This window comes from Monopterus albus, unplaced genomic scaffold, assembly GCF_001952655.1.
Source record: "Monopterus albus unplaced genomic scaffold, M_albus_1.0 scaffold77.1, whole genome shotgun sequence".
NCBI classification, from domain to species: domain Eukaryota; kingdom Metazoa; phylum Chordata; class Actinopteri; order Synbranchiformes; family Synbranchidae; genus Monopterus; species Monopterus albus.
Genome location: NW_018127957.1, coordinates 244,872 through 270,053, shown reverse-complemented (window position 1 = coordinate 270,053; position 25,182 = coordinate 244,872). Strand labels below are relative to the sequence as shown.

Here is a 25,182-nt window from a genome sequence, read left to right as displayed (position 1 = left end):
TTTTGTAGACATCATCCTTTGTTTCCTTGGTTTGTATTTTCTGTTCACCCATGGCTGCTTTAATCACATCCACATCTCGCTGGGTAAACTGCAAACTCGTTTTTATCTCCTGTATTTCTCTGGTCATGTCGTCGAGTCTCTTGTTGTTTGTCTCCATAAGTAGTTGCACAAAGCCTTTGAAGTTATCTTGTTGTTGGCTCAACAGTGTGGTGTACATCTGCTTCTGCTGACTCAACATCTCTGTTACTTGCGCCGCTGAAATATAATCCTCTTCTGCCTCAACATCCTCGTTCGCTTCTGATTTATTAGCTCTTTTCCCTCTTGGAGGCATTTTAATAGTTGTAGAATTTGTTCAAAGACTTGAAAATGTAGAAGATGTGAAAAATCGTAGAACAGACAAGAGGAGCAGTAAACATCTGCTCTCCCTTGCAACCCGGAAGTGTGAAAATGGTTAAGATGTTGAAATAGAAGGAGTGTTAAAGATGCCTGCAAGGTAGCGGGCATGTTGAAGAACACAGCGATGCCTGAAATAATGCATGGGAAAAGCTGAAGGGGTGAGAAGAGGAAAACAAAAGACCTTGAAAAAAATTCCCCCTTGTTATAAAAGTACCAGTGTGCGTGCAGTAGCTTTCCCATGGCTAATATGGTCATGGCCTGGCCGACCACAACTGGATCCAGGCCCTGACAAAGTTGCCAAAATGACAGTACAGTAATTACCTCAAACACAAACCCCTTCTTGATTCCCACAGTCACCACCCCATAATGCCACGCATGTCCTCAATTGAACCTCCTGCTGCTTGGCTTTTACCGTGCGAGCAGAAGATCTGACAGAGCTTTTGGATGAGTGTTCACAGAGCTCATCCGTCATGGAAAGAAATCTGCTTTGGTGAGGGTGAGCAGTAATGAACGACGGATGGGAGGGAGAGAGGCAATAGAGAGAGGAGCGCATCTGGGAGGGATGAGCCGAGGGAGATTAAACTGATTGTGGAGCGCAGAAGAAGGGCAAGGAGGAGGTCATACGAAAGAAGAGAGAAGTCTCAAATTCAAATTAGCTTTATTGGACAAGGACAATGAATTGCTTCCATCCTCCATTTCTCTCTCAGTGTCACAGTCTCCCTCCACGTCTCTTCTTTTTCTCTCTCTGCCTTCATTGGCTTTTATTAAATCATTCTTTTCACTGGTTTGTCACATTGAGGTGTATATGTGTGTCATGAGAGCTATAATTGCAGAGCTACAATATATTAGCACCTAAGGCTCATACCTTGCACCACCCTCTCTAAACACACACGCGAGCGCCACTACCTGATCTGAACCAGTGGGTAGGGAAGTTGCAGAAACCCTGTGTTTTACGTAAAGCTTCAGACTCTGGGCAGGGTCCCAAAAATTTAATGTTTTTATTAATTAATTAATGAATTTGCCTCTGCCTCCAATGTTGCACTGTATGCATTTTAGGTGTTTTAACTGATGCCAGAGCCTTTTCCTACCATTAACCATCTAGTTTATGTGACTAAACATAACTGTGTTGCATAATTTTTGTGCCTAAATGTAACCAGGTAGCGTAGCTTCAATGTACTTTTCATTTCAATTTTCCATTGAGATAAATGTTCCAATGTACCTATTTTCATGGTGTTGAGCAGTGAAAGCAGTACATTTTGCATTGCTGACCAAGACTGTGAGCCTGGGCTGGTAAAGCAGACAATTTAGTAAACCTACAGTAAATGCAATAATGCGGTGTCACTGGTTGCTGCTCGTTTTATTGTCAACTAAATAAGTCATGACTTATTGGGTAGTAGAAGGTATTAGTATTACACTTGTGTTTTGTGCTGGGTGGCTACCTATAGCATAATTCTTGTTAGTCTAATATATACAATATTAATACTATTCCCATATTGTTTTCACTATATAGCCATAGGTTTGTGGACTCTCCTGTCCAGACACTTTTGTATGAGGCTGTTTTTTAAGATGTAGGTTAGACCCTTTAGAACAGTATTGCTCTTGTGGCCGAATGGGAGCAAAGCATTTGCAGTAGTCTTCATCATCTATCAGGAGATTAATGGTTTTGGATCCATATTCTTGACTACACACATAGGGGCGTCATGTTTTGGTGTCCACATACTTTTGGCAGTGTCTTGTATTAGTGAGAGAACCTTCTTGCTGAGCCAAATATCTTGTTCACATTACCCGCTGAAGTGGCTCAGATTTGATTGTTCCCCCCTTCAAATGACTCAGACCTGGTCTTTTCATGGTGCACAAACCAAATCATATTTTTCTGTCAGTATGGTCAGATCAGAATTCACATGCTTTTTTAACATCTTGCTCCTCTGCACATATTGCCTGGTGTCATCATTTAGGGGCAACCCCCACAGGCTAGTAAACATAAATATGGAAGAGAACAACAACAGCAGTGGGGGTCAAGGGAGAGATGAGGATGTTTCAAGTTTGTTAGACATTTATAGAGAAGCTCCCGATCAAGCCAAATTGAAAGGAACTTATTATAACTAAGCTGTTTTTGAGAAAACTGCACAATGTGAGCATCACACAAATGACGTTGTTGTTGTTATTGTTCTTGTACGTACATACATTTAAATCTGCACATATAGAGGTTTAGGACCTCAACAGTGTTCACACATGGAGTCAGATATATGTCATTTACATAAATATGAACCATCAGCACAAAAGACTGGAACTAAGTATTAAGGCCTGTGATGTAAGCGTAGCCTACATTAAGCTTTTGAAAAAAGAAAGAAAGAAAATACAACTTTGGTTTGAGTCCCACATTCAGCAATACCAGTCAGGTTCAGCTGGGTTCATCCGAGTTTGTGTCTCAGCTTGAGGTCTGTGCAGAATGATAACATACTGTACACAAAAGCACACACATGCAGAACAGAACACATTCCCACATACTTTTTGCTTCGATCCAATTTCATGCAATGTGCAAACATGTTGTAACTGTCCCAACCAATACAAAGCACTCCTTTCTGTCCCTCACATTCTGGTTTTGATCACTCCTCCTCTCTCCCTCTCACTATCTGTGTGTGTGTGTGTGTGTGTGTCATTGCAAGGGAATGTGGCGTCTGTGTCATTGTCACAAACAGTGGGAAACAAGAAGCCTCATCACCCTCAACCTCATCTCATGCTTTCCTTTTCCCTCCCTTTATTCTGTCCCCTGCCCCCACCTCCAGACACTCATGTTGAAATTTCATAACTTCATTACATTTACTTCGATTCATTTCCTGGAGACTTACAGCACCATCATCTTAACAATAGCTACTCATTTTAAACTGTAATGGTTTACATTTTTGGGGCTTGCTTCTTGTCCCCATAAGGACATTGAGTCTGTGGGGACTCAACTGTCTCCACAATATGAGTAATACCAGGCCACACACACACAGACACACACACACAAACCGCACAAACATGGCTTTATTGACTTATTCATGCATGGGTTTGTTTCAGGGCAGAGCTCCTGTCTGCCAGTCTGACAGACACCCCGTGAACCCTCGAGACTCTCCTCCCCGTCTTTCTCTCTCCACACTCACACAATCACACACACTCACCCCCAACCCCCACGCACACCCTCCCCCCCAACTCGAACATGGCACAGTGAGTACTCATAGCAGTCGTGGTTCACTCAGGTTTCTCCTCCATAGTTTCCCTCCTCCTCTTCACTTTCTACTTCTCTTTTCTTTCTGTGCTGGGGAGAAGGGGAAGGTATGCCCACATTTCCCAGAACAAAGACAGCCCAATTAAGTCAGCTTGAGTTAAGGTCTGTGTGACACAGAAGGATCGGAAGCGAGGAAGCTGAAGAGAGAGAGAGGGTGGAGGAGCGAACGGTGAGAAGAGGGGAGGAGAGAGACAGTCTAACAAACAGGGAAAAGCTGGGGTAAAAAAAGCAGAAGAGAAAAAAAGAAGCACACGAGTCACTTTGTAGCGGAAGCGGGTCGACTTCGTTTTTAGCTCCTCAATGGGAGACTATGAAATATTAATAACTGCTCCAGCCATATACTTCAGAGGCCTATGGTAAAACTTAAAGTCTAATGAGACGGCGCTCATGAATTGCTAATGGGGATGCTGGAATGTGTGTTTTTTGTGTGTGTTTGAGATCCTGCATATGTGTGTATGTTTGAGTGAAGGGGGTGTGGGGTCAAGCTGGTAGCTGGGGGGGTATAGCAGAGCGTTCAGTCTTTCAAAGAGTAGACAAGAAACTTCATTAGAGGCGTGACGTTCTTCCTGCTGCAAATCTAAGCGCTGTCGGGTTTATCTGAGCTGAGAAGTAACTTGGCTGTTCTCACCAGTCCAACCGCAGCTAACAAAGTTTGAATGTGTCCTTTTAATTGAAACAAAAGAGAAATGCATTTTGGTTTTTGCAAGTGGTTTTGTGTGAGGTCATCAATCTTCTCTTCACCAATGAATCTCCATTTTTATATTTACAGTCAGACTTGCATGTATGTCTGCGAGGACACCAAACCTGAAACATTTCATAGACTTGAATAGAGTTTCACCAAATGTGTTTTTTTGTTTCCTTTCGGATTGTATGAGTAACTGTTAGAAGCTGAAGGAGCAAAATTATTCAATAGTTTTGAAGAAAAAGGAAGAATTAGAAAAACTGATGTGTCTCCAGTGCTAGCAGCTTGGTGAGGCTGTACTCAGTGACAGCACTAACACGTTGATGTTTAATGTTTACCATCTTCACCATGTACCATGTTAGGATTTTAACATTTGCTAATTAACACTAAAAACAAAGTTCAGCTGAGGTTGTTGAGATTTTTCACTGTTTTACTTTATTTTTTCAGATATTTGGCCGTAAAGCAACATTTTGCACAGATTTTAATTTTTAATCTAATGCTGGAAATTGGGTTCATCCTGAGGGATGATATGAAAAGCTGTTAACTGATCTTTTAGTAAATGATTTAAATGAGAAATTTAAACCACTAATTACAACATAAAGACCCTTTAGAGTGTACCTTGCTGCGTGTATAAGTGGTACCCAATAGTTCATCAAATTAAAAGACTATCTATTCATAAAAACTAACAATCCCTGCTCCACTTAAATGCCATATTCCTTTGTACCTCTCCAGCCAAGATGTTTTGTACAACAGTGAGGCACCTGGCCAAGTCTCCTCGTCTAATCTGTGCCAGAGCCGGCAGGCCTCGCAGAGCAGAGTGTAACCACCACTGAGTCTAATGGTAGGGCTGAGCCATCAGCTGGGGCACTGCGGGGCCATGTGCAGGCTGGGACTGAAAGGATCCCAGGGATGTCGCCCTGCATCACATTGTTGCTTACTGGCCTCATTTCCTATCTCCCCAATGCTCCCCTAGCCGGGCGCTGATGTTGAGGTGCAGTGGGATGAGCTGAGCACACTTAGATAAATAGTTACTGCATTAAAAAATCAAATATGAAGAAGCAAGCGTCTTCCAGTGATATATAATCGACTGATAGCACACTGGTTTCCTATTAGAATAAATGATTCACCTAAGCTGTTTTCATCAGATTTCCATATGCATGACTGTTTATTATTAGTGAGGGCCAATTAGTAATTAAGAGCAAGAGCAGCAGGAGAATAGTGAGTCAGTGCTTGAGCACACTCTAATGAAAGAATAGAAAGATTTTCATTATGTTACTGAGAAAGTAGGCTATATCCGCAAAGCTGCAATTTGGAGGTGTTGCTAAATATGTGAAGTGGCAATGATTTACTTCTGAGCACCATTCAAGTGTTTTCTGCCTCATCTCAGATTGGATAATGTGTGCATAAATACATCTAATACTGGGAGAAAATCTCACCTACCAGCAGGTGTATAAAATGGTTTGATCAGTGGAGGCTAGCAGAAGCTATATTTACCAAGCGCAAAGCCAAAAAAAAGGCAGACAGGTCCACCGGTGTGTTAGGACAATTTGAAGCATAATCTGAAATGATGCAGCAATACGGTGTGAATTAGTTGCTTCGCTGAATAAATAGGTTTTGTGAATGTGAAAATATGCGGTGTAAGATGTTTGCTACACGCGTAGAGAAAAGGGGGAAGTGAATGGAATTTTTCTAGCGGACCTTCGCTGCTTTGTAGATGAAATGAGAGCAATGACATTACTATAAAAATTGAAGTAAAATTTGTGCATAAGAAATAATATTTCATTGGTGCAGCTCCGAATCCTTATTGAGGTAACACACTGCGCATACCAAGGCTTCAGCTAATGAAGGTTTTTCTTAATTAATAAACGTGCACTTTATCAGTCAACTATTGAATCCATTGAAAATGAAGACTTTAAGCCCCATTATTCAGCATTAGCAGGCAGTACTGCATAGAAACATGAAATTAATGGTTTATAACACACTGTAATGTAGTTGTACACATTAGTTGTTAACAACTATAACTCCTCCTGTAGACACCCGTAAGTGGATGCAGGTGTTGAAATAGGAAATACTTGACAATATAGTAAAAGACACCTCAAATGTAGAATTAGTCTTCCAAGGAGAACTTATTATTTTAGACAAATACTGTACATTAAAAACTTATACGTACATCTGCTTGCAACTACAGCAAGCCATGTATTAAATGTTTGTAGCGTGTATTAAATGTTTGTATAATAAGGGGGACTTTCTTGGGAAATGCTTAGCACAAGCTCTCATAGTCCAGGGAGACACCTCCAAACCTTGTTTTGTCCAATCAGAAGAGCCACAGTCAATTTTATTCAGTCTGACAGTGCATTCAAGGAAAGTAAGCCAGCAGCTCCTTATACTGGAGAAGCTGGAACCACTTGATATTTGGCATTATTGCTTTGCTTGACTTTTTATTTTTATTTCTATACTCCAGTCTACCTAAAAGACTTAAAATAGCTGTAACATGTTCAGAACGCTGCAGCGATGCTTACTAGAACAAGGAAAGTAGAGCACATCACACCTGTTTTTAGTAGCTCTCAATTAATCTTAGAATTATTTTTAAAATTCTTTTACTTACTTTTAAATCAATCAGTGGCTGTGGTCCTAAATACAATTCTCAGTTATTAATTCCATATGAATTAGAAGCCTCAGTGCATCAGGAACCATCGGATCAGAACTAAACGTGAAGAAGCAGCTTGTAGTTTCCCAGTTGGTTGTCAGTGGAACTCGTGGCCCATAAATCTGAGACAAGCCCCAAATGATGACACATTTAAATCCTGACTTACTTAACTGAGTGTCATCATCTTGAAATATCATTCATGTAAATATCTAGGTTAATTTAATCCATATTTTGTTTTTGATTAATTTTCATTCTTTGTTTTTGTGTTTATAATTTTCTTTATATATCTGTGCTATATAAATGACATCACCTTGCCTTGATAAATCTCTTATAATGAATACATTTTTTGTTGATCAACTAACCACTCAACTAATGTTTCAGGACAAATACGTACACAGAGTGAGGTATTTACCAGGCTTATCATTATTCATATGACTAATACATTCCCATTTCTATTTATTACATTTTGTCTTTATCCAAAAAAAAAAGTTTTCAGTCTCAAGCGAGGAAAAACTTTTGACGCTGCGGGAATTTCATTGAAATGTGCCACTTTCCATTCAGTTTGTTTAATTCAGTATGTTGTCATTTGCATAAAAATGCATGGCTGGTAAGTCTGCTGCTCCATAGGCATGCTGTTGCACGGGAGAGGAGGGGTGCTGTCTGTGGGTAATGTACACATTGTTGTCTATGTGTGTGTTTGTCATCTGCTCTAAGTACAGTATACGTATGTCTCTATATATGTTGACATGTGACTGATTTTTTATGTGGATCTACTTCACCATGAGCATTTATGCAGGTTCGCGTGTATGGCGCATGTATGTCACACATGCATAGTAAATGTGTGCCGATGGGATGTGTAGGAGTTCAGTACTCTTTGTGAGTGTGTGTGGGAAGGGGAGGAGGGGTGCAGCCTTTCCGCATGAGTGGGGCTGTCAGTGGGCATCAGTCAGCCAGGCAGCGACAGGCTGAGCAGATCATTAGCAGAGACGAAGGGGGAAAGAGAGGGGAAGGCAGAGTGGGGAAGGTGAGGGAGAGCAGGGACAGAGGGAGGGAAGGCCTCAGCGCTGTGTCTTTAATATCCGTCTTGTGAGAATTACACAGACAGGCCTGTACATTGCTCAGTCACGCAATCACACCACTTTCCAAGCATCCTGTCCCCCTCTGTCCTCTCATCAGCTTCATTACTGTGGGCTTCACATCTGTCAGTATCTGTGGAGTGAAGCTCCAATCTGACAATGCTTTACGACACTACTCAATATTGTTCAATTTTCATGTCAGTTTCCAGGCATTCCAAAATGTGATCCTTCAAGAGTGGAAACACCTCCAACATAGCATTTAGACTGTCACGGGACATTAAAACTGAGATCCATTCTTATTATTACCACTGACTTTAATAACACTATGATAGTATCTAGTCAAAATAATGTACTAGATTCAGGTCAGATTGAGGTCTTTCTATCAACTGTAATGTTGATCACACTGTGATGTTGCCTAAAGTACAGCAGAAGCACAGTGTAAAAATATTTAATTCAAGCAGTCCTACATCCAAAATGTTATTTAAAGGGGTGCTCCAGCAATTTGATATTATAATGTCATAAAGCTGTGAGACTCCAAAAGAATGGTCAAAGCTGAAGCAATAGAACCTCAGAGCCACGTGACCATGGATTCATAGTGTATTTTGTTTGACCTTCCCTGGCTAGGAAACACAAATGTTTTTACAAGCGTCATGTTCCTAGTTTGTGAGTGGTTTCCATGGAAAAGCCACTAAAATAAACTCTGCTGACAATATTATCACATCATCAGGGTTACTTTTCCTCCAGAGCCACCAAAGACATTATACAACTGTTTTCACTCGTGGAATAGTACAATGACTAGAAAACTGGCATTTACATGTACTATTGGTCCAGCGCCTCTTTAAGTATTAGTATCAGTCATCCTAGTATATCAGTGTAACCTTAATCATATACACAGCCAATTAAATATGGCGCCAAGTCCTCTCTGGGCCTCATTACAAAAAAAAAAAAAAAAAAAAAAAAAAAAAAAAAAAAAAAAAAAAAAAAAAAAAAAAAAAAAAAAAAAAACTGCCATAATGTTGACTGTTTTGGGAAACATCTAGAAAAAATGATTTAGTCTAGATATGTTTTAACAGGCCCATTAGTTAAACAGAGTTATGAAAGAGATGAGAAATGAAGCATACTCATGTAATCCCATAAACTGTCACGAGAATCAATTATCATATGTTCTGAATAAATTAGCAGAGACACAAACTGTGATAACAAATAAAATATCACCTCAGGCATGTGTTTAGCAACACCTTGCGTCCAGGGACAAGCAGGCTGCAAACTTTTACAGTGGTGTCTGAAATGGTTTTATTTCACAGCATGTTCAGTAACTAGCTCAGTCTCTATCTGCCCCCTCTCAGGTACAGCGTACAGAAAGACCTTGTTTAATTCCACCACTCTCCTCCACATCTCAACTGCTTTGCATTTTGCCCTTTCATCGTTCGCCGGCTGGGCCTATAACTCATATTTTAGTGCTGCGTCTTGCGGTGACCACCTTCCACTCAACAACACCATTAAACAGGCAGATTAATGCCGCCATTAAATCCACACATCGACTTTGGTGGCACTCATCAAAGGCAGTATATATGACTAGCGGTATCAAGGATTTGATGAAGTCAGACTTTCAGAGGGCCAATAAATCAGTTAGAGAGACACAGTCTAACACTTCACAAGGCAGAGGATGACAAAGGAGGAAAAAGATACTGGACAAATAAGGTTTTGCAGGAACTAAACATCACAGATATGTTGGAATGTGCCAACACTTAACTTCATATGCTCCAGTAACAGTGGCAAAGACTTTGACTGGTTACTTGCACAAGACTTGGTCTTTACAAATAAACAGAAATGATTCAGTTTGTTGGTGTAGGTTATTAGCATGGCTGGATTACCTGTCTAGGTGCCCTGGCAGACCCGGCACTAATGTGGCCTTCCCAGAATAAATCTGCATTACGACCATTATTTATTTGGTTGTGTAAATTCAGTTAAATTTAGGGCTTTAGATTTTTAAATAAATACAACATCTTTAGCCTTTAAAAAGTGTTGGTCCTATTCCCAACTGTTGTTTTGAGCCCCTTTTCATTCATTACAGTGGGATGGCACAAAATGATTGGTACAAGAAAAAGTATTCGTGCTACGGCTCAGGAAATTTCTTGGCAACCTGCCCATAATTAGATTATGATTTTTCATATGTACAAAATGTGTAGGCTACAGTACATGTGTAAAAATGTGGCTCACAGCAGTAGTAACCACAATCCTTCAGGCTACATTTATAGGCATAGTACATTTTAATGTAAGGGATATATCTTTTTGATATTTTTGCTCTAGTATTGGAAGCACGGTCTGTATCTCCATCCTCAGGTATTATTAACTACTGTAGACAGCTACAAGTCATGTTTTTACAATTACATTAGCTGTTTTGCCAAATTAGCTGTTGGATAATAGCCACCTAGAAGAGTCGGTCCTTCCCAGGCAAGACGACGTGTTTCTAAAGCGCTAAAATAAGCTTTTTTCTGTCTAGGTAATCTAATTGGACACAAATCAACCTTATCAGAAATTTCACTTACCAGAATTGACCTCGCAGCAGTCTTTTTACTTATCTCTTCTTGCTGTTACCTTTCTATTTACTCATTTTGTGTACAGCCAATTTTCTCTATGCCAGAGGTGGTCGCTATGACTCAACTGTAAAGTAAGTGAACTCACCTTTAAGAGAGTCATTTTTAAAGCATGGCAGTAATGAGAGATGAGGGCCTGCTCTGTAGGAGAATAATAAATCAGGCCCCTCTATTGGTGGCCAAACATACTATGGACCTTGTGCTAAGCTAGGTCACCGCCGGCCACGTTTGAAATATTATCCTCGTAAAACTTTCCAGCACATCTATTTTCTCTCTTGAAAGCAGCACTACAATTCTCAAAAGTACATCTAAATCAAATAAAGTCTACCAGACGAACACTATTGTGATTTTAAGTGCAATTTGTGTGGAGGCACACATTCATCTACGGCCACAGGTTTGAATCTGTTAATGTGAGCTTGAAGGGATGGAAGCCACAGCAGAGAGACAGAGGACGACAGGACAGGGTTTAGATAACAGAGGAATGAGGAGGTAGGAAGACAGAGACAGAAAGAGTCTGTAGTTCATTTGAGGCTGGGAATCGTCAGGCGCGGCCTCAGCCATCACATGTGCAGAATGTTAAATGCCGAGCTCTGAATCCTGACCTATTTTCATCAGACTGACACAGAAATCCACTGAGAGGCCGTCTTATAGGGCTAACCCCTGTCTGCCTTCTGGACCGCCCACAGCAAACCATCACACAGATGCACACACACATAAACACACCTAAGCACCAACAATTGGTACAATCTACATAATATAAATCTGTTTAGCTGTAATTTAAAGCAGTTTAATGATATGTGATTAATAATGTCTAAAATGAATATAGTGTGCATTATTTCTACTTAGCTCCAGCTTGAAAGACTTTTATTGTAGCCTGTTCAAATTTGTCGTTAGACTGATGAATATTCATAAATTAAAATATTCTTCCCTGACCCTTCTTTATGCCCACAGTAGAGAGCAGGCATGTTGTTCTTTTTCCGAGCCTATGCTTGCCTTGACATCGTTACCAGATGCCCTCCTGAGTGCAGCAACGGCTTTAGCCGACTTTTTATAAAGACAATGAGCAAATAAAACACAAATGAGGTGCTCTTATGACATTAATGGCTTTTATCAACTATGATCAAAGTGCAATTACAGACATCCTTAATGAAAATAGATTCAATTGCCAGCAAGTGAATGTGACTTGACTGATGCTGAACATCACCTGAACTACACCGAGAGCAATACACATTAAAGGTGACTGATAGTTCTGTAACATGATGGAGCGAAGCGTTATACTATTATGCTTTGTTGTTCATCCATTCATATCACTCAAAAACTGTAACCTTTTCAACACTGTTCACTGTACAAATCTATTTTTTCAATTCTACCTCTGTCTAATACTTTCCCCTCAATTTCTTATCACAAATGCCACTCTGTAGAGATTTTTTTTTAGCTTTACTGAAATTACTGAGTCTGTGGGCCTCATGCAAAAAATGTCCTTATTCCAATCCAAGTGTTATGAAACATAAATTGTTTTATTTCTGCATGATAAATGCAATCTGTACTTGACTAGGTGTGAGTTTGTCAATTTTCATCATTAGCGTTAACAACTTGCTAAATAAGGCCCCTTGGTCTTCTTGTTCTGTTCCAATTCTGTGAAAGTTTCATTCCTAAAAAGTCACTCAAAAGTTAAAAGAAGAAATGTCTTACCACCTAGCTTTAAGACTTCCTGTTGGAAATCATGGGATAGTTGAACAGTGTCAGTAGTGATATTAGGGCACCTGAAACTGTTAGGACATTAATACACCAGTTAATGTTGCATCATCTCAGGGACATTTTATGACAGAAGTAAAGATACCAAAAACATCTTGCTAAAGCTGTGAAATTGTGGGAAGACAATCATTTTAAGATGACTACTATGGCTTGGACTGAAAGGTCTCAAGAACTATTACTATCGTAGTGATACAACCAGCTCCTGATGCAGGTCAATACATGCTACAGGGCTTACGGTTCAATACACTAATAATAACACAGTCAAAATGAAAAATAGTGTCACAGTTATTCATTTTTTCTTAGGTATGTAAATTCACAAAAGGTTTTTATTAAAAAATATGGTTTTTATTCAAACATTTCCCTTATTTTGTAGATTAGAGGGTAATGAAATTAGAGTGTGGCTAATGGCTAATGTAGCTAAGCCTAGTGAACATCAAGGTCAACGACAGGTGAGTCAAGAAAACACCTCTGGCCTATTGCTACCTCTTGGTAACATAAATAAATTACACGGGAGTCTTGACTTGTTATTGGGATCCATTTTTCTGTTTCACGACGCATATTGTCACATTTTTGAATCACAAAAAAATGTTCCACAAGGCACTGTTACTTTGGTTAATTACCTGCATTATAAACACTTTGTGTTTAAAGTTAATAGGCAAATATTGCCATGCTAACATGTTAAAGTAAAAGAGTGAAAACAGTAAATAGCAAACATTATAGCTGCCTAGCATCAACTTGCTTGCACTGTAATTGTATGTTAGCATGTTCCCATTAGTATTTTGCTCAATATAGCTGTGTAAAAGTATGCTACTGAGCTGCTGGTATGGCTTCAACAAATTCATTCTGAGAATTCATGTGATGAACACCTGTCCTCTCTTAAAGGCAACCTGTCTGACCATGAGACTGGCTCGAACCATTCTCAAAATATATCACATTGAGGTAACTGGTAAATGCAACAAGTTCTCCACTGTCACTTGTTCATCCAACTTAAAAATGATTTCTTTAATTCAGTGGGTCATGGACAAGGCCCAATGAGTGCATACTGTGCATTTTTCACCATGAAAGCTCTAACCTTGGCTGTATCTGGTGTTTTCCTCACCTCAGTGGGTTGCAGGGCCATTGATTTCCTTCTTCTCATTTAAACTATGTCAGAGATGTGAGAGATTTACAAACGCCAGGTGCAGTGAGTTACATGTCCATATTCAGGAATTGTATTCGTCCTGTAACTTTGTCTAGCACAAAAGCCCTAGTTTGAAGCGTCACAGTGGAAAAAAGATCACTGGATCAATTCAAAGAGCAAGAATACCCTTTCCAAGCAGATATCCAAATTTGACTTGCAGCAGGCTAATGCTAATTGTTGCTACAGCTTCTAAACATACAAGCAACAAAAGAAATGTTCTTAGCAGTAGGCTGGGCACAGTATACATTTTTATTCAGAAAGATTGTACCTCTGCAAGAAAAATCTTAATACATACTTCATACTCCATCTGCAGAGGAGATTGTCCCATCCACGCTAGGCATTGTAAATTTGTTCTGTAAGACTGAATTTAATTCTGCCGTCTGTTACAATCACCTCTGGGAAATCTTTGAAAAGTAACTTCACTATCAAATACTGGGCTATTGTTTAAATTCTTCTGTATATGTGTGATGCAACTTTTTAAGCAGCGGCAGTTGTTTGATTCTCACATATCCTCCACACTTCACCTTTACATCTGGGGCTGACAAGCCATGATCCAGATCGTGCAGCATGGCACAGAGCTTCCCTCTCTAGAAGCATTAATCACAGAGCTGCTGTCCTCTAACTGATTACCTGCCATCAATCTTAGTTTGCTGAGCCCTCCAACAGGAGAAAGCTCTCATGAAGATCTGATTAAAAATGTAACTGTCTCATAATAGAAGAACATGCCTGGCCTCAGTGTCAGTACTTTGTGGTAGTCATGAGCTCTGAGTGCAATATATCTACTCGTTTCCAAATGTGAGTTCACCCACTGTCACAAAGACCTGATCTCACAGACAGGACCTGCAGCTCTGAGGTGAGGTCTGAAACACAACCAGTGGAGCTCTGTGTGTGTGTGTGTGTGTGTGTGTGTGTGTGTGTGTGTGTGGTAGTCATTTGCAGCTGCAGACAGGAGGGGGAGTGACTTTGAGAGTGTCTGAGAGGCACATCCTGCCTGCAATTAAGGTGGAATCAGAGAGAGATCTGTGCTGCTTTGATAATGAGCCTCATCTGAATTATTAACTAGAGCTGTACCCCCCGGATGTGGACTCCCATCAGGCCCAACAACAAGAACAGATGCACACACACAGAGAGAGAAAGAGAGCGAGAGAAAATCTTCAGATCCATACAAACCTCTATCAAACATCTTTTAGGGTGTGCAGGAACTCAAAACTAATCCAATGTGCAATAAAAAGAACAGCAGCAGATTACATGAAGTGGTGCTCATTTGGCATCATAAGGCATCAAAAGTCCATTATAAACACAGGGTGAGTGCTTGATGATTTATTGAAATTCGTGCATGGTACAATATGCAGAAAGTTTGGGGGTTAAATACTTTATGAAGCAACTGTGTCATTAATCACATAAAATTTAGTGGCATTTTAGATGCATGATTACATTAGAACATTTTTCTAATATGGGATTATAATCAGGTTATTGCTGGTTGGGATTGTTAGGATGGCTGTATTTCACAAGCAACTCCCTTTGTGGTATATAACTTTAAAGTTTGAAAAGTGTGAAATCAAACATTTTTTGTGTCTGTTTATGTTGCTCTCATGTGATTTACAACAGCCTTCTCTTAGCTTTCAGAGTATCATTTTACCTATAGTGTGTACAGGCTTTGTATCCTTAACATTTAACAGTATAGTATACATAATACCATTTTCATATACACAGTAGGCAGTGTTTTACTTTCCAAGCAACAATTATTGTAGTTTGTTTCTGTACAGTGAATAAAAATCTATCAATCACACATGCTTTACATTAGATTCTTCACAAACCATGTTGTTGCATTTTAAAAAGTCTGGATGCATGTTGTCTTTGCTCCAGACAGCCTTTCTTTTCCACTAATTACCATATGAACTCAATCAATCACATGTACTCTGAATAACAAGCTGCCATTCTGCAAACCATGCTGTGTTTAAGAAATTTGCATGAATGTTCTTTATTGATCCAAGTGCCTTTTTTTCATTTGTACCCGACTGGAAACAAAATTACCAAGCACACTTGCTAAACATGTCACATAATCAGTGAACACCAAGTTAAATTCAAACTACTGTTTGAATGTGGGGGAAAAGAAAATAAATATCCAAATGTTTGAATTGAGGATTTGCCATCTCCATCATTAAGTGCAACTGGCCATGTCTTGACTGAGGGGCTCTGATCTGCTACTGACCTGCTGACCCAGTAAAATAGGCCACTGTGTTCTTTCTTGGCAGACAAATCAACAGATAATCATGCCACAAAACCATCTGAAAAGTTACATTTATAAGCATTTTGGATTCGACACCAAAGATGTAAAATCTGTACATATGTGCTTTACTGAAACCACAATAACATATCTGATGTCACCTCTTACATGAGTTAGAGTTAGTCTATCTCGGTGTCATAGATTAACTAATTCAAATTCCATGCTAATTCTCAAGTAACAGCCCTAATCTGCATTCAGTTTCGTCACTGCTACACTACTGAATAACTGGTAATGCAATGTATGCACAGGTTGACCGAAAATATCTCTAAGGCATGAAGTCATAACAGGAATGTAACATGACAAACATTAAGGCATGCTTGAGTTCCACTGTGTTGATTACTTACAGTAACTCAAGTAAATTTCTAGATCCAATGACTGCCTGAAACAGCTGACAAAACGTGAACGTTTAAAACACAAAAGCAAGGTTTGCAAAATGGCGGTTGTGTATGTAAAGTATATGCGATTGATTTTCAAACTGCACAGAGTTGAAAGGAAACCAATGACTGTCTGGAAGGCAGGAAGAATACACACAAGAAAATGTATAGCATATGCAACAATGGTCAGTGACAATCTTAATCGTAATATGCTGTCAGTGTGTGAAAATGGACAAATGAGGTCATGTGAATGTGTTTTTTACTTAAGTCTTTAGAGTCCTAGTTCGTAATCTCAGTGCAACAATGCAGAATACATGCAGTTTGATATCACACTTTGAATAGTTTATAAAGTTAAATATTACTCGAGAAGTTACTGTAATCCACTACATAACTTGCTTTTCTTTGTTTTCTGACTTATCTACAACAGTGAATTCTCATCTTAGACGTGACCTAAAGCTAAAAAAAATGAGGTGTAAGTATGTCCTAGTACTTCTATGCAGAAGCAACTCGGTTTATACATGCCTCGCAAACTCGTGCTCACAAGACTTTTTTCTAATATAATAAACTATTAAGCAATAGTTTAAGGATTTCCTTGAATAGTCATAATCTCCAGGCAGTTGCACATTCATGTGAGCTTGCCTGACTTCTATTCGGAGCTCAGTACCTGTTTGTTTTGACTGCTTGAGGCCAGGGTGTCTGCAGCATGTGATATGTTGCTGGTTAACGAGCGGATTAACAACCCATGATGTTGTTGTCAATGCTACACTACCTGTTGGGACTAATCATACTATTTTTGGACTATATGTGGTCTTGTGGAGGAAGACGCAGTGACCACCGGTTAGATTTACCAACCTTGGAGCTACTTGAAAGGGAGTGATGTTTTCACCACTTGGTGGGACTTAACGGTAAGTTTAAAAAAAACACACGTTGAGTGTCTGTTAATGCCTTCTTTCTGTAACATTAGATCGAATTGTTGTAAGGCTGGAGAAGTTACTATGTCTGCATTATGCCAGTTAAAATATGGGGTTTCTCAATTACCCGCTTTGTTTAAAGTGTTATACATCTCTTTTCATCGATACATATGCCGTTGTTTACCTATCTGTGGAGGAGAAATTCAAATTAATAATGCCACTGCGGTTCGTCGTGCTGTCCACTTTCATATTCTGGCTTGAACATGTCAGATAGGATTTGAGATATTGTCATTGTCATAAACGTAGCTAATTTGTTAGTGTTTTTTGTTTATGCATTGTCCTGGCCTCCTGATCGGTCTTGTGTCAAAAAGTGTTCCCCCATTGAGATGTTTCCCCTGTTCAAAACTCGACTTCATGTAGTGCCCCCCTGAGTGGTTGTGGTGGGGATAATGTTAGGATGCAGGTTAGGGAAAACACGTCTCAATGGGGAAACAGATTTCAGCAAAACACCGGCAGCAGGAGGAGGCTCTCAGGTTTTATCTTTCTGAAATAATTACAGACTATTTGGAGTTATGATGGGTGCAAATCTAATCTAGAGGTACAGAAGAGTAAACATTAACTGGCTGAAAGTGAGAATGCCATGGGCTCTTTAAGTACGTTTTAAGTCTGCTAATAAATTTTCATATAACAGAAATGAATGGACACCAAGAGCTGCCTGGAGCAGCAGACAGAATACACACAAATTCCTTAAATACAAAGTTTGCTGGTTGGCTGTGATGTAAAGTGTGTGTGATTTTTGGGAAATTAGCAAAAATTATACAAGTGATTTGCAGAACATGAGCAAAAATGTTAGTATGGTCCTTTAAGGCCTTGTCGGCAGCGTAAGGACACTTTGTGCTGACCTGTTTCTGAGTCACAGTCTGACAATGAGTTCAGAGGACTGAATGTTTGTTGACTGGTGCTCTGCTCACTGTCCGAGGCAGACACCAGAGCATTTTGAAGCCCTGATATCTGGAAGGCAATATGGAGAGAATGTGTGTTTGACTGTCATTTTACATCACACCACCAGGCACCATTCCTAAGATCCGCCTGCCTTACTGGCTGTTGTGCTTCTGGACTCGATTTTCTCTCTGGAATTTCCGTCTATGGAGCATTTCTCAGCATTTTATTCCAGCTGCTTTATCCCAACTGACTGAAGTATGAGGGCTGAGGGTTAGAATATTATGTTGTATTCCAACCACTATGAGTCATTAGGCAGTCAGCACCCCGCCTCTTCTGCTGGTGCATTCCTTGTTTACATCCCAGCTCTTCTCCAGACTGAAGTCATATCTGCTTGCATTCCACTTAAATGCTTTTTGTAGCTCAGCATCTATTGATGAGGCAACTGATCTTCTCAGATCAAAATCTGTCCATCTCCACATGGCCTCTTTTCCATTCAAGCCCTCAACGACTCTTCCCAACTGTTTTCTCTCCATTCACAGGACTGATCAGATGAGTTTTACCATAGTGTCAGATTCAACAACCAACCCCCTTTGCCTTCCAAATTCCTCTTCCCACTCCCCGCCCCCAGTTAACCCAGCGCCAAGCCCGCCAACTCAAGAACTGCCTCTCCTTCTGCTGCGCCTTTGTGATAATAACAATAACTGTGTAGCAGCGCAGAGGGCTCTCTGTTGAGCCAGCGCCAGCATGGCTGGCACAGGGAACCCTCTAAGTCTGTTCCACCATCTCCAACCAATTCCCCTCTGTCTCGGCTGGCCCTGGAGCATCACAGGCATTAAGGCTGCTATCAATGTGCTCAGCAGCAGGGGCCATCGCCACCACTCTCACACTTGCTCTATCTTTTCTCTCTCTCTCTCTCCCACTCAATTCTGAATCCATTTTATGAAATGTTGTATTGGCAGGACAAATAATACCTTGTTCTTCAAAATGTCTCCTTGCCTCCTTACTTTCTCTTTGTTTTTTCTGCGTTGCGTGCCTTATTCTCCTTTTCCATCTCCAGCAAGTGGAATCTCAGCAAAACAAGGTGATGGCCATCAGTGTGGGCAGTAATACTTTTCGTGAAGTGCATTGTGATACATCACAAGCAGAGTAGAAGCATATTAGAAGTAAAGAATCACATTTACTCTCAGTTATCAGGGATATAGAAGAAGGTAAATCCACCTAAAGTTAGTGTGACTAGTTTTAGGGCTCACATAAATCTGACCTTATAAAATTGATTTTCACCACCCAAAAAGCATTATTTGTATTTACTGTGTCTTCTTTTGAGAAATTTTGGGTGAGTAAAAATGTCAACAATAATAACAGCAGTTAGGTGATAGATGATCATCTTAAACTGTTATTGGAGGTTTAGTTGAAGTCCCTGAAACATAGCAAAGGAAGAAATTTGAATAATCCAGCCATCCATTATCAATACTGCTTATCCTAACGAGGGTCACGGGGGGGCTGAAGCCAATCCCAGCTGACACTGGGCCAGAGGTGGCGTACATCCTGGACAGGCCACTAGTCTATCACAGGGCTGACACTTGGAGACAGACAACCACACACACCCACACTCACTCCTACGGGCAGTTTAGAGTTGAAATTTGAATAATTAAATGTTAAAAGTTTTAGGTTTAGGCATTATTTGACATCACCTCTTTCCAGCAGAGCATCACTCACTTCAAACCAGGGAGAAGAACACAGACAAAACACAAAAATACAGACAATCTCTCATAATAACTGAAAAAAAAGCTGATTGAAAAAACAGGTTTTTAATAAATCCGCCCCTTGGCACTGTGCAGGACATTATCTTTTGTCTTATACAGTTCTACACAGACCTAAAACTGAGCCTAACTTGACTCATATTGTACCTGAAGCTAAATTCTTTTCTTCCTTTCGTCTGTTACTGACAACCAGGCTAATTAACTGCACTGGCTACACAGAATATCACTCCTTATAAAGTGTATTGTATTTACTTTGTCATTTATTTGAGTGTCAAATTGTGATCTTTATTCCTTATATAGTAACATGAAACAACTCCATAGCAGGACTTTTTGCTTCCAGCTCCACAATGCAATGAATTGTATTTAATAAATGCAAAACTTACAGTCATGCACCTCTGCAGCTGTAGGTAAGGATGCCAAACCATAATGATTTATAAGTGTATGTAGACTCAATTTGCCACTCACTATTGAGTGTCTGTTATAAATGGAATTGTGAATAAGTGACAGTGGTTTTGGGCACAGCATCGGTCTTTTTCCCTCTTCTCACTGGGCAGTGTGCATGTACTGTCAATATACGATAGAATGGATGCAAACAGTTAGCAAAGTCAGAGACAAAGAAAGACATTTCCTAATAATTTTATTTGAAATAAACTCAAGACCATAAAACACCTCAAACCTGACAAGGAGAAGTCTACTATACCGTTATAAATCTGTGTGAGTATTATGTACCTGTTTTAACAGAGGTCTGTGTGGACACGCAGCTTCAGACTGATCCAAATGCTTCCCAGAGAGGAGTATTCAGGAGACGTTCTATAGCTGCTCACAAACATTTGCGGCCATCTCTCAGGTGTTGGACACCTAAACAAACTCTCACCATGTGACAAATAGTGTAACATTCTCATAAGTGGAAGACAAAAAACAGGATTTAATGCTTTTCTCAATTTCTAATTGATCCTCATGGGCATTACTGCTTGTTTGCTGTATGCTCATTATATCACAGTCTGATTACAACAATCATACGCCCACACTGTGTCTTTAACATGCTGCTTTGTGAAGCCTTCAGGTAGAGTCAGTGAGCTCCTGCCTGCCTGGCGCTGAATCTGTGCACAGTACAGCCTGCAGACAGGCCACAGCTCCACACATCCATTCCCACGCAGAGACACTTGTGAAATGAACATAACGTGTGTGTGTGTGTGTGTGTGAATGCATACCCCCCAATCACCACCACCATGACCACCTACAGAACTGAACTCACTTCATATGACCAAACACAGCCTCCCACCTCAGAGGCAATAATAAACATGGCCAAAACACTTGACCGCAATTACTGAACCACAGTCAAAGAAATCCATACATAATCATCATGGTAACCCTGCTGCCAGATGCTTAAGCAACACTTTGTGTGCGTGTGTGTGTGTGTGTGTGTGTGCGTGACTACAATCATAAAAATGCCTACACTACCACTGGAGACAAGATGGCACGTGAACGTGTGAAAGAAATCCAATCCACCACTGTAGCCTTAGCGCTTGACAGTAAAACAAATGAGTGACACCTCAGCAATGAGTGTGTGCAGTGCACATCTGTGTGTGTGTGGTACTATGAAGCTGGAGAAGCCGCTGGCCCAGATGAAGACAAAGAGCCCAGCGGCTGAACTGAGCAGCAGCTCTCAGACAGGATTACACAACAGCTCTTAAAGAGTGCTTTTAATAGCAAGACTGACTGGATCTTATTTCCTTCCCACTCATCCAGCCATCCATCCATACACCCCACCCCCCACACACATACACTGAGTCTAAGCAGAAACATACAGGTACACAAGTGTGTGTGTGTGTGTGTGTGTGTGTGTGTGTGTGCGTTCATGTGATTTTGTACCTCTGTGCTTCAAATCTCATTAAAATCATTAAAAACACTGCCAACTGGTGCGGTCCAGTCCAACGTGTTCGTCTGTGTCTCCCTTTCTCTCTGTCTCTGATTTTTTTTAGATGAACACTATTATGATTGAATCAAGTTGTTTTTCGCCTTGACTTGGAGCCTCTCTCCACCCAGTCAGCTTCTTTGCCAGACAAACCTATCAAAACCTCCACACAAAACCGGAACAGGAGCAAGCATCAAACTGGGCATCCCTGGGCAGCACAAACAAGGCCCAGGAAATTAAGCCCCACTTTAAATTCAATTTTAAAACCCTACTGTACTATAAAGATTGGACAGGGGTTGTTGCTGCTTTGCTCAGAGCTAAATCAAATGATTTTATTGAGATTAATCTGTCTATAAAAATGATGATGTCACAGTGATGTAATCAGAGTTTCCTCATCTTGAACACTGGATTTTAAAAGACTGAACAGAAAGCCAAACTTGAACACCATACATGCTGGGTTTGAAAACTGTTAACAGGAAAGGTCTAATAAAAAATGTTGTTGAGTTGCATGATGTGAAATGTAAGATCTAGCATTTCAGGATGTCAGCCCATACAAAGGATGACAAATTGGAAATCTGTGTCTGTGCGGGTTTAGTTTTGACCATTCTTTCTCTACATGTTTTTGGTGAGTCCCCCAACTTCATACAAATAAAACACTACACATCTGGAGCTCCCTTTTAAACATGTTTCCTGGCCTTTTTTTTAAAGTGTCCAGATGGAACAATGACAATAAATGTTAAAGCCAGTTGTCAAATTTAACAATAAGGGAATAGTTGAATTACTGCTCTGTTGCAGTTAAGGATGTGGATCAGTTTTAGAAATTCCATTGCTGAGCCTCGTATCCATTTGGTTAAAATCCCAGTGCAGACAAAAGTGCATATGACAAGTGGAAACACAGCAAAACAGATATTCTTTTATTTTACTCTTCCTTTCTGAAAAGGTGTATTCAGATTTTATATACTTTTGTTTAAATATGACTTAAAACCCAGTTAAGATAGTCTTGACTTGGTGTGTTTAATAGAATATTTAATGCCAGGAGACACTGGAACACTGTGTGTACTCCCTGAACTCAAATTCTAAGCAGCAGGGCTGATTTAAGGTATTCATTTTCCACTGAATTTGCTAAAACATTCAAAAAAGTGGCACATGGAAGAAAAAACTGTCAAACATAAAGAATAATATGTGGGGAAACTACATTTTGGGGCTTGGAAACAAAAGACCATTAATCCCAACAAATTTAAGTAGATTACAGCAACCAATCTATTAGATTAACCTCATAATAATTTGAATTTAAGGGATAATCTGTAGTTACTTCTGTTTGCTGTGACACCCCCATGTCATCATCTCTTGTTATTGTCCTTTAAATCCCTCGCCTTGTGCCCTGCTTTCGCACAGCCTGTGCGTAATTCAACGTGAGCGCATGGATAGCAGGGGGCGGGGTGGCACCAAGGTTTATCCCGAGAACTCAAACGGCGGCATGGGTGACGCTCCAGCTGAGGAGCTACAACTCGAGCCGTAGGTACACTTTCTCCCCCTGTATGACCCAAGAGAAAAATATAGTTTGAAACTACACTCTCTGCGAATGCGTCAAAACATTAATTGCCTCTCCAATGGGAAACGTGAAGAAAACATCTCGCTCCGTGTGGTTTTTCCTGTATATAGAGGCTGCAGTCCCTAAATACGATGAACCCAGTGAACCTCACCATGCCCTCCGCCCCTTTCCATACACTACTGTGGAGTGACATGGGAACACGCCACTGGCATAAATTGCTGGAAGCAAGCGCCAATTATGTGGCTTTAAAATATGCAAAAAAACGAGTTGTGCTGCAGACATAGACTGAGGCTAAACACACTGTAGTTTGTCTTCGCCACTAAAACCTTCACCATGTGATCTCAGAAAATACATTCATGTGGCCTACCTTCCATCCGGCTGAACTGTTGCTGTCGCCTTTATCCTTGAAATAAGGAACAAAGCGAACCATCCAGTCATAAATTTGGGAAAGGGTGAGTCTCTTCTCCGGAGCGCTCTCGATGGCACGGGTGATGAGGTCTGCATACGACAGGTTTCCCCATGCGTTCCGCCGAGAGGACTTGGCCTTTTCTCTCGCCTCGGCATGCGGGCACGTTGTACTGCTCCACTTTGACCGATGCCAGAGCCAGACCCCGGGTCGCATCTTCTCCCCCGGGGAAATCCTCTGGACACGGTAGTGGCCAAGTGCACGACCGCGACCGACTGTGAGGCTCAAATTCCGAATCAATATCAACCTGATGCGCATCCATGCCGCTGTTCTCCATCATCATCAGCATGATGATCTCCCTTTGAATAGATGTCAAAACCGGGCAAGGTCACAATAACAAAACGCTTGTCAGTTGTGACGTTTGCCAATGAGTTAAAATGCCCAAAGCCCTTGAACAAAGAAGAAAGAATAGAAATGAATTGTTTCACACACAGAGATGCACAACCAGCATGAATGAGCAGGCAGCTGCTTGGGATATTATCATTCTCCTCAGTGCAACAATGTGGCATCACGTCGGGACAGATGAAGGTGTATCCGAGACATCAACAACAGTATCAGTCTCTTTTCCATGTTAATTGCACTACATAGGCTGCGTGGCTGCATGCAGGACCAAGTGACGGTCAATCATCCATTATGAAAGCCAGACGCACTTGCAGAATGTCTCTGTGCTCGCTCCGGCTGCAGCAACAGTTGATCCTTTTGACAGATGAGGTCCAGTGCAGGTTGTAAGTAACGCTTATCAAACTCCCCACATGAAGTGACTTTAGAATTTTCACCAGGCTCTGGTCCCAGCTTTTACTACCGTCTTTCTGCAGATAGGTTGGTGGCCGACCTCAGCTGAAACTCACGGTGTGCGCAATTACTCCTTTAGAAATAGAAACAGACTCTCGTGAATCATTTATATGAAGCCGTGAATTTCCAGAGAAAAAAGCCCCCAATAGATTTAATTTGGAGCATCTTCCGTGTAACTGCAAACGCGTTACTTGGTAGTAGATATTTCTACCTTTGTCTTTAGCTTTCCGCTCAGATGTCACATTGGTACCGTCTCTCTGCCTATTGCTCTGCCTTTATACAAGCCTGTGTCTCTGAAGGCTTCAAACCACTTAACTGTAGCCTGGAATAAAGTGGAATAAGTGCTGCTTCCATATAATTGGAGCAGCCTGGATCAAGTCACTCCCTCCAGAACAGGTTTCCAGTGAAGGAGGAGGAGGGTGTTTGTGTGTTTGTATGTGTGTGGTGGGGGTGATATTCCCAACAATATAATTTCTAAAGGCAGTGATTTATATAGTCAGGGAAAAATTTTTTGAACCCCAGCTGATTTTGTAAGTTTGCCCACTAACAAAGAAATGATCAGTCTACAATTTCAATGGTAGC

General features: G+C 40.6%; 1 protein-coding gene across 1 annotated transcript in view; it reads right to left on the bottom strand.

The window, feature by feature from the left end:
- foxo6b (forkhead box O6 b) overlaps window positions 1-25,145 on the bottom strand; it is a 48,878-nt gene extending 23,733 nt beyond the window's left edge. Inside the window, 2 exon segments of the mRNA XM_020606415.1 lie at window positions 23,710-23,896; window positions 23,898-25,145. Coding sequence (XP_020462071.1) covers window positions 23,710-23,896; window positions 23,898-24,097 — 387 coding nt within the window. The 5' untranslated portion in view covers window positions 24,098-25,145.
- Between the last annotated feature and the right edge of the window lie 37 nt (window positions 25,146-25,182).